Here is a 10,415-nt window from a genome sequence, read left to right on the forward strand (position 1 = left end):
AAGTAAAATTCATTTTATTTTGGAAAATAAAGCAGAGCAACTTATTCTCACTAGCTACTGCAAGATTGAAGATTTGAGTCCAGGACAAAAAAAATAAGGGGGGGGGGGGGAAATCACACAATATTTCTTACATGGATCAATAACTAACTTAAGATCATTGAATTATTAGAATTTTGTAATGCCACTTGGAATACTGATCTAGTTTTGGTTATCACAATATAAAAAGAACAGTAAGGGAACTGGAGGCTAAAACATGAATGGTTGCAGGAATCGGGTATGCCTAGTCTTCTGAAAAGGAAAACTAGCAGTATTCCAAAATCTTAAGGGGCTGCCACAAAGAAGAACCTCTTCTCCAAAGCACCTGAAGGCAGGACAAGCAATGGATGGAAACTAATCAAGGAGAAGTGCAACCTAAGGACTAAGAAGAAACTTTCTGACAGAACAATTAATCAGTGGAACAGCTTGCTTTCAGAAGTTGTGGGTACTAAATCACTGGAGGTTTTGAAGAGACCGGACAGCCATTTGTCTGAAATGGTGTTGGGATTTCCTACTTGAGCAGGAGGTTGGACTAGAAGACTCCAAAGGTCCCTTCCAACTCAGTTACTCTTAAATAATAAATAAATTTACCTATGTCTGTTTTGAGGTACCAGAAGTATTTTTAGAATATTTTCCTGACTTTTTTAGGAAGCAAATTCTTGATTCCTTTACAAGGTATTATCTTCCACTCTTATTTTAAATGAGATGCAGTTAGTTAGCCCTAATAAAAAAGCACTAGTTATTAAATACATAAATAATAGTCATTTGTCTCAAGTTCATTTTGAACATTTTTATTTCTACTAGATAGTTCCAGAGTAGAACCATACATGCAAAACTGCATTAGACACAATAGATTTACAGTAGATTCTATTCTATGTTAAGTGTGGAATTTAGAATCTTTTTTTTTTACAGTATAAAAAACTAAACATCAACAGGTTGGAATTCTGATTTTAAATATTCCACAATATTCAGTTCCAAATACCTAGTTACCAGGTACTGTATGATACAGGTGTTCAATTGTGTAACTTCAGAGACTTAACCATAACATTTGCAGAACTAGATTTCTCACTTACTCCCTTTTTCTGTCCACTAGCACAAAATCCTGCCATAAACTACCCAAATATTTATTTGCCAATGTACAGTTATATATATCAAGAAAAGACATTCCCTCAATGGCATCCCACATTACCTAAAAAAGCAAATGTAACAAAAATAAAAGAATAACATCTTCAAAAAAATAAATATAAAGAGGGAATGCAGACAAGTGTCATGAATTTTTCAGCAGGTTAACATTCATAATATACAAAACATAACTTATTCAAAGCCAAGGACAAAGGGAATATCCACATTTCTTTCAGGTAATTGGGTATTTAATCCACTTCTTCCATACGTGAAGTGTCATCATCTCCTTCCAGTGGTGGCATTTCTTCGGTTACTGCTGGGCTTGCTTCCTCGGTAGTAGCATCATCTTCATCTATGCCTGTATAAAGTGAACACAATTATTAACTTTTCCCCATGGACACACAGCACTTTTCCCAGCACACTCTTAAGACATCCTAATTTTTACTAATATTAACTTACCGAGACCAAGTTTTATCATTCTATAGATACGGTTGGCATGTGTCTGTGGGTCCTCTAGACTGAAGCCAGAAGACAAAAGTGCAGTCTCGTACAGAAGAATGACCAGATCCTTCACCGACTTGTCATTCTTGTCTGCTTCTGCCTTCTGTCTCAGTGTTTCAATGATAGAGTGGTCAGGATTTATCTCCAAATGTTTCTTTGCAGCCATGTAACCCATTGTGGAGTTGTCCCTGAGAGCCTGGGCTTTCATGATCCTCTCCATGTTTGCAGTCCAGCCATATGTACTGGTTACAATGCAGCATGGAGAAGTAACCAGTCGGTTGGAAACTACAACCTACAAGAATTAAGAGTATTTTAATCAGAGAAAAGCCCAACCACTATAGAAAGAAACAATTAGTTCACTTCCTTTAAAAAAAAAAAACTATTTCAATTTTGAAAAAAACCTCAGTTGCTTCTTGACTAATCCATATAGCATACTGAATTTGTCAAAGATAGCATGTTGTTTTATAAAGGGGCTGTCAGCAAAAACTTCTATTCACTTACAGCGGGGACTTAAATATACATACCTTCTCTACTTTCTTTTCAAGTATATCTTTCATGATCTTGCAGAGACTTTCAAATTTGGCTTTCTTCTCCTCCTGTTTCTTTTTCTCTTCTTCGTCTTCAGGAAGCTCCAGACCTTCTTTTGTTACTGACACCAAAGTCTTCCCCTCAAATTCTTTCAACTGTTGTACACAATATTCATCAATAGGTTCAATCATATAAATTACTTCCAAGCCATGTTTACGAAGTCGCTCCACAAATGCAGAATTAGCCACCTGATCTTTTGTTTCACCTAAAAGAAAAATTTACCTTCAGCAAAGTTCAACAGAATAACCAATTTATGTATCAACTTTTAATGTGAATCTGCCCGACAACTATGATCATGATAACCTAAGTGGAGACACTTACAGTCAAAAATAAAGCTCTATAAGAGCTATGGCGGTGCAGTGGTTAGAATGCAGTATTGCAGGCTAACTCTGCTCACTGCCAGGAGTTTGATTCTCATAAGCTCAAAGTTGACTCAGCCTACAATCCTTCTGAGGTGAGTAAAGTGAGGACCAAAATGTTGGGGGCAATAGGCCAACTCTGTAAACCACTTTTACCTACCGAAGAGGGCTGTAAAGCAGTATAGAAGTCTAAATTCTAGTGCTATTCCTCATTTAGCAACCATAAGCATAGTTGCTAAGCATGACTGTTCATGATCTTACTTCAAGTTTCCTTTGCTTTAGAGAGATTTGCAAACGTTATTTTTTTCATCGTAATGACAAATAGTTGCTAAAAGAGGACTACCTGTAAACATTATGATCCCAGTTAAACTCCAATCAGAAGTAGAAATGAGATGATCTGAAGGTACTCACCAGTAATGTAATACACATGCTTCTGATTTTCCTTCATCCGAGTGCAGTAATCCTTTAGTGATACCATCTCATCCCCAGAGGCAGAAGTGTAGTATCTTAATAACTCTGACAATTTCTTGCGGTTTTGGGAATCTTCATGAATGCCAAGCTACAAGAAAGTTCCATTTTTGTAAGCTGCATGCAAACATTTATGGCAAAATTTAAGTAAATATTCCAAACCAACTAACCTTAATATTTTTGGAAAACTGCTCATAGAATTTTTTGTAGTTTTCTTTATCTTCTGCCAGCTCAGTGAAGAGTTCTAAACATTTCTTGACCAAATTCTTTCGAATCACTTTCAGGATTTTGCTCTGCTGAAGCATTTCACGTGAGATATTCAGAGGCAAGTCTTCTGAATCAACAACACCTCTCATGAAGTCTGTAAGAAAGATTAAATTATAACCATGTTTTTATTTCTCAGGGTAGCTTAGAAAACCTCTTAAGATACGCAGGTTTGTAAGGTAAACTTGAAAAACTCACTTAGGATATTAAAGTGGAACAAGTTTTCCATTATAATAAAATGCAAACTTCCCTTTCAGAAAATTTCCTGCCTTCATTCCATTATCTTGTCAATAGTGTTATCCTTTCCCCTTCTAGAAAGAGAATACTGACTCAATTTAAGTTTTGTTTGTGCTGATTTTTTCAAATAGCTGCTGCATTTAACTAGATTAACTATGACCTGACAGGCCCTCTACTTTAAGCACAAAGAGTAACTATTTTTGACCTTGTAGCAACCTGCAACTTTTAACAGATAACAAACTACTTACTCAAATATTCAGGGATTAACTCTTCACAATTATCCATGATAAACACTCTGCGTACATATAACTTGATGTTATTCTTTTTCTTTCTGTTTTCAAATAAGTCAAAAGGTGCACGCCTTGGGACAAACAAGAGTGCTCTGAATTCAAGCTGTCCTTCCACGGAGAAGTGCTGCAACATAAAGGAAATTAATTAGCAAAAATCTTTGGCATAAAATATCAAATACTGTTATAAAATAAAATTTACATCAAAGGAATCAATTATTTGAATTTTACAGTAATAGTATCAGATGGAAAAGGTTCTTCTAAATTTATGTTTAAACAATGGGGACTATTTCCATATTATTTTAAAGTGTTTACTTAGAAAAAGGGTCAATATATTTTAAACACAAGCCACTTTATATTTTGATATACCACCAGTTTTGTCAGTTTGAGTTTTACCTAAAACTCATATAAAGAACAAATAGCCCATTCCCAAAAGAATAAATAATCTTACTTTGACTGCTAAGTGATCTTCCCAGTCATTAGTCAGGCTCTTGTAGAATTCACCATATTCCTCGTTAGTAATATCATCTGGGTTTCTGGTCCAAATTGGTTTGGTCTTGTTCAGCTCTTCTTGGTCAATGTACTTCTCCCTGATTTTCTTCTTCTTTTTCTTGTCTCCATCCTTCTTTTCTTCTTCCTCATCAGAACCAACATCTTCAATCTCTGGTTTATCTTCAGGCTTTTCTTCTTTTTCTTCTTTCTCTTCCTCTTTTTCTTCTGCCTCATCATCACTCACCTCTTTGTCACGCTCTTTTTCTACCTATATTACGCATATAAAAACAGAAAAAGGTGAGCCTGATAGAGCAAATCGAATAAACTATTTTCTGAAAGTTAATCTACTGATAAATATAAACAGGCAAAATTATGCATAAACTCCAGGAAAATCCTTAGTTCGTATTAAATGCTTACTATATCACATTATGAATTTAATTTGCTTCTAGTATTGCTAATGTAACCTAAATGTAGGACAGTTGTCAAATTGCTCCAATTAAGTACATTAGCCTCTATGCAGTTAAATTTAAAATTATCATGATCATCTTCAGAGCAATTCTTCATTTATTTATTTATTATTTTATTTTATTAAATTTCTATACCGCCCTTCTCCCGAAGGACTCAGGGCGGTGAGCAGCCAGAAGATAAAACACAGGAAATACAAAATCAAAAATAAATTAAAACCAATTAAATAATTTAGGCTGAATTTTAAAATACCCCATAATTAAACAGATTAAAAATTTATGTTTAAAATTTAAATTTAAAAGAGATGATTTAGGCCAGGCCAGCTTGATGAAATAAAAACGTTTTAAGCGCGCGACGGAAGGTGCGAAGATCCGGGATCCTCCGTATCTCCGGGGGGAGCTCGTTCCAGATCGTAGGTGCCCCCCCAGAGAAGGCTCTCCCCCTGGGGGCCGCCAGCCGACATTGTTTGGCTGACGGCACCCGGAGGAGCCCCTCTCTATGGGAGCGTACTGGCCGGTGGGAGGCTATTGGTGGTAGCAGGCGGTCCCGTAAGTAACCAGGTCCTAAGCCATGGAGCGCTTTAAAGGTGGTAACCAAAACCTTGACGCACACTCGGAAGACCACCGGGAGCCAGTGCAGCTTGCGCAGGAGAGGTGTTACATGGGAGCTCCATGTTGCTCCCATAACCACCCGCACGGCCGCACTCTGCGCCAGTTGGAGCCTCCGAGTGCACCTCAAGGGGAGCCCCATGTAGAGAGCATTACAATAGTCCAGACGAGAGGTGACGAGGGCATGAGTGACTGTGTGTAGGGAGTCCCGATCTAGAAAGGGATGCAACTGGCGGATCAGGCGAACCTGATGAAAAATCCTCCCGGTCACGGCCATCAAGTGCTCTTCTAAAGACAGCCGTGAATCCAGGAGGACGCCCAAGTTGCGAGCCCTTTGCGTGGGGGCCAATGATTCACCCCCAATAGTCAGTGATGGCACCAGCTGACTATATCGGGATGTCGGAAACCACAGCCACTCAGTCTTGGATGGGTTGAGCCTGAGCCTGTTCCTCCCCATCCAGATCTGTACGGCCTCCAGGCACCGGGACATCACTTCAAGGGCATCGTTGGGGTGGTCCGGGGTGGAGATGTACAGCTGGGTGTCATCAGCGTAGGTAAATACAAAGGTTCAGATACTGTTTTATTGAGAACAAGTTACTCACAAACAGTGTTATTGGATAGCCAATGAACTGGGAATGTTTCTTGACTATTTCCTTAATTCGTCTTTCTTCCAAGTATTCAGTCTGGTCTTCTTTCAGATGCAGAATAACCTTTGTACCACGACCTAGAGGCTCACCTGTAAAATAAATTATTCTTAATCACCGTTTCACCAAAAGATCCATAAAACAAGGGATCAATTAAAAAAAAAGAACATTACTGGTTCAAAACATACACTAATCTAGATTATGGCAACAGCAAAAATATCTGGTTTTTAATGCTGCATTATTCATAGCACTATTCTTTTGATGTATACAGTAAGGTTTCCTATTAGATTTAAGCAATTATTATAGGATATAAATTTAGTAACAAATTATTTTATTTCCCCATTACTTCTCTCAATGCTTTCAAACCTGACCCGACAGCTGCAGTTTGGATTTCCCCTCTTAATGTTAACCCTTAAATTACATTTATTGTAATTGGACTCTTACCATTGTCCAATCTGACGGTGAACGATCCACCAGCTGAAGATTCCCAGGCATACTGTTCATCATCATTGTGCTTGGCAATCACTGTCACTTTTTCAGCCACCAAGTATGCAGAATAGAAGCCAACACCAAATTGGCCAATCATAGAAATATCTGCTCCAGCCTGCAAAGCCTCCATAAAAGCCTTGGTGCCAGACTTGGCAATGGTACCCAGGTTATTTATTAAGTCAGCTTTGGTCATCCCAATGCCAGTATCCACAAGAGTTAAAGTACGGTCCTGTTTGTTAGGAATAAGACTTATCTTCAATTCCTTTCCAGAATCCAATTTGCTTGGGTCTGTCAAACTTTCATACCTGATTTTGTCAAGAGCCTGCAAAACATCAGACAGCCATTGAAAATAATGATGATGATGATGATAATAATAATAATAGTATTTTCTAGATCTTTAGAAATTGTACTTACATCAGAGGAATTAGAAATCAGCTCCCTGAGAAAAATTTCCTTGTTGGAGTAAAAGGTATTGATAATCAGAGACATCAACTGAGCAATTTCTGCCTGGAAGGCAAAGGTCTCCACCTCCTCCTCCATTGGTTGATCCTGTGTCTGTACTTCCTCTGGCATCTGTCAAAAAAGGAAAGCAAAAATTGCTTTTTTAACAGGTTAACATATTGCATTGCATAACATAGAAATATTATTTCTCACATAGATTTAAAAGCAGTTAAAGCAGTTTTCGACAGTGGGGAAAAATGTAGTTTCAGTATCCGCTTCGATAAAAATGAAGCACGTGGGTTGAGAGCATACTATTAGGCTTATGGCTGTTGAACTGAAACATTTGGGTAGACAAGACGTGGAACAAGTTCCATTTTACAAGTTATTGGCAAGATGGGAGCGTTTACGCTGGAAACGAAAGGAAAAATGACTTGCTTCGTACGCCAGTCAGTATAAAGAAATGTCTGGTCCCTTGGTTTAATCCACCCACAAAGTAAGCTGAACGCTCAGGCGAGAAGCCTCGAGGTTTCCACAGCCAACCTCTGCGCCACCTGCTGGCGGCCGAGCCAAACGAGTAAGAATTCTAGAAATTGCTAGAGTCTTCTTGCTCCCACACATCCGTTTGCCCCCCCCAACTCCCTCCCTCTCCAACCCCCCCCCATACGCCGCCAGGAGCCAATTCTCTCGTCGACGCGGAGGCTGGTAGGTCGCGCGCCGCCAAACTCAGGAGAGCGGCTCCTCTCTCTCTCTCTCGTCCGCCTTCCCTCTTCCCCACGACAGCCGCTTTCCTGGCCTCCCGCCTCTTTTCCCGGCCGAGAACATTCGTGGTCCTCCCCTCCCCTCCTCACTCCAGGCGGCCATGCAAGCTCTTCCATTCATTCCTCCGTCCCACATTGCTTCTCCTTGTTCACCCGACCCCCTTTCGCTTCCTTTGTAAGCAAACCTTGTCGGGAAAGCAGCAAGGTCGCTCCTCATGCCCGTGTCCCCCACCTTCTTTTTAAAATAAAGTAACTTGTCTTAAGTCGTCCCCGCATAGCGACCGCCTCGTTCCCGTTTTCTCCAACCCGTCGTCGGTCGGTCGGTCGGTCCCGTGAGGCGTGAGGGCCAAAGCGGCCGCTCCGTCTGGGCTTTTTTAGGTCTCGCTGTTTGGTTTCCCTCAGCTGTTTTAAGGCCCAAAGTAAACCCGGCGTCCTTGGGGCTCTCGCCGCCTCTAGCCTTTCACCCCGGCCTTCTTGAGGGAAAGGCAGCTCTACTTTATGAGGGGGGTGGGGTGGGGGAAACCCTGGGCTTGAGCGTCCTCACCTTAACGGTGTGAAATCACCAAGCTGCACGACCGTTCGCCGAAAGAACCCGCACCTCTCTAACTCTTCACCAGCTGCACTGCGCGAAGCCCCCGCCTCCCGCGCGCCTTATATACCCGCGCCGCCGCCTCTTTCCAGAACCATCGGGAACCTTCACTGACAGGGAAGGGAGGGGGGGCGGAGAGAAGGGCGGGCCTTCTTCCGAACTTTCTCCAGCGAAAGAAGGGGGAGGAGCCAAACGAAAGAGTGGGTGGGAAAAGGGGCCTCGGTGACAGCCTACGTACAACGTCAGTTCAATTTCTTAGTCTTTATGCGCGAGGGAGCTCGCTCTCCCTGTACTGGACGGTCCGGAGCTTTCTCCACCTGACGATTTAAGTATGCACCCGTCTACCCCCTCCCGCGATCTGGCCGTGCGAGTGCTTTTTTTTTTCCCCTCGCTGCCGTTCTTAGGGAAAAAAACAGCGCATGCGTGAATGCTAACCGCTCGCGTTCTCTATGCCGGCTCCCTGGCCATTGATTGGCGCCTATTCAAGGCGGGAGGCTTGGCAAGGGAAGGGAACTCGGCAAGATGACATAATGACATCATCATCACCGCTGCTCAGATCAATCTCGCTGGCCCCGCCCACTTGGACCCTGGTGGGCGGGGGAGGAAGGATTAAACTTTCCGTTTTTTTCCAGAATGACCTTCCCTGCTTAGAAGGGATTGACGTTTCCTTTCTCCCCACCCACCCTTCGGATCCCTCTAGAATTTTCTAGACCAGGGGTCTCCAACCTTGGCAACTTTAAGCCTTCAACTCCCAGAATTTCCCAGCCAGGTTGCCAAGGTTGGAGACCTCTGGTCTAGATTAGCTATTTGAAGGCGTGGTGGCGTTTTTTTCCAGCAACTTGAAAATTAGCCTTTTCTTTTAGATGTCTGGCTTCGGTGGGACTTTCTCCAGCCCAATCGATTGCCCTAAACTTCGATCATTTACTTAGGAAAAGAGTACAGCTAGTCCTCGACTTACAGCAGTTCATTTAGTGACCGTTCAAAGTTACAAGGTGCTGAAAAAAAATGACTTATGACCTGTAAGAAGAAATATCCTTCTGGGTTCAACTCCAAGTGGGGAAAAAGACCCTGGAAACATGGAGACTGCTTGGAAAGATGGTTTAATGGTGGACAGGATCACATGGTTTGAGTTCCTGAACAGAAAAGGGGCGAGATGATGCGAGTCCCCGGGTTTTATGCCCTCTCTGGCTTTGGACTTCCTGGGGCCCAGAAAAAGTATCCTGATTGGTTGTCAGACTCTCAGGGGGTGGGGGTCTTAGCTGGCCTTGCTGGCTGATGTAATCTTCCCAGGTGCCATGTGGTGAGTTTCTGTTGCTAGATGGGTCCTATTGTGTTGCAGATGATGGTCCATTGACAAAGATTGAGTTTCTGCCTCTGGCCCATTGACAAAGGGTGAGGGCAGGAAGATGGGAGCTGCTTCGTCTTTATATATATATATATTAGAATTTCTATACCGCCCTTCTCCTTTCGGACTCAGGGCGGTGAACAGCCAGATAAAAAACATCTATACAAACATCACAGTTAAAAATAAAGTTAAAATAATTTATAAATTTGGCCCATAATTTAAAACTTGTCAATTAAAATAAATATTAAAATTTTAAAACTAACCCTAAAATCAGGACAGACCGGCTAGCTGAAAAAAATAAGTTTTTAGGGCCCGACGAAAAATCCGGAGGTCGGAGATCACTCGTATCTCTGGGGGTAGATTGTTCCATAGGGTAGGTGCCACCACAGAGAAGGCTCTCCTCCTGGAGGTCGTCAGCCGGCATTGTCTGGCCGACGGCACCCTGAGGAGGCCCTCTCTGTGGGAGCGAACCGGCCGGTGGGAGGCTATTGGTGGCAGAAGGCGATCCCGTAAGTACCCTGGCCCTAAGCCATGGAGCGCTTTAAAGGTGATCACCAACACCTTGAAGCGCACCCGGAAGTCCACCGGAAGCCAATGCAGCTCGCGCAGGAGAGGAGTCACATGGGAGCGCCCCGTCGCTCCCATAATACCCCGCGCAGCCGCATTCTGCACCAGTTGGAGCCTCCGGGTGCACCCCAAGGGGAGCCCCATGTAGAGAGCAT

General features: G+C 42.3%; 1 protein-coding gene across 1 annotated transcript; it reads right to left on the reverse strand.

Annotated features, from left to right (window-relative positions):
* Nucleotides 1-844: 844 nt before the first annotated feature.
* Nucleotides 845-8,407, reverse strand: HSP90AA1 (heat shock protein 90 alpha family class A member 1). The gene is made up of 11 exons (XM_070942001.1): nucleotides 8,304-8,407; nucleotides 6,975-7,133; nucleotides 6,516-6,882; nucleotides 6,030-6,163; nucleotides 4,314-4,622; nucleotides 3,824-3,989; nucleotides 3,245-3,435; nucleotides 3,018-3,165; nucleotides 2,184-2,452; nucleotides 1,618-1,951; nucleotides 845-1,516 (listed from the first exon to the last, which is right to left on the reverse strand). Exons 2-11 carry the CDS (start codon nucleotides 7,131-7,133, stop codon nucleotides 1,407-1,409), a joined length of 2,187 nt encoding a protein of 728 aa, XP_070798102.1. The 5' UTR covers nucleotides 8,304-8,407; the 3' UTR covers nucleotides 845-1,406.
* Between the last annotated feature and the right edge of the window lie 2,008 nt (nucleotides 8,408-10,415).

Source organism: Pituophis catenifer, unplaced genomic scaffold (genome assembly GCF_029215685.1).
Source record: "Pituophis catenifer annectens isolate HBS135680 unplaced genomic scaffold, rPitCat1.0.hap2 SCAF_1, whole genome shotgun sequence".
NCBI classification, from domain to species: domain Eukaryota; kingdom Metazoa; phylum Chordata; class Lepidosauria; order Squamata; family Colubridae; genus Pituophis; species Pituophis catenifer.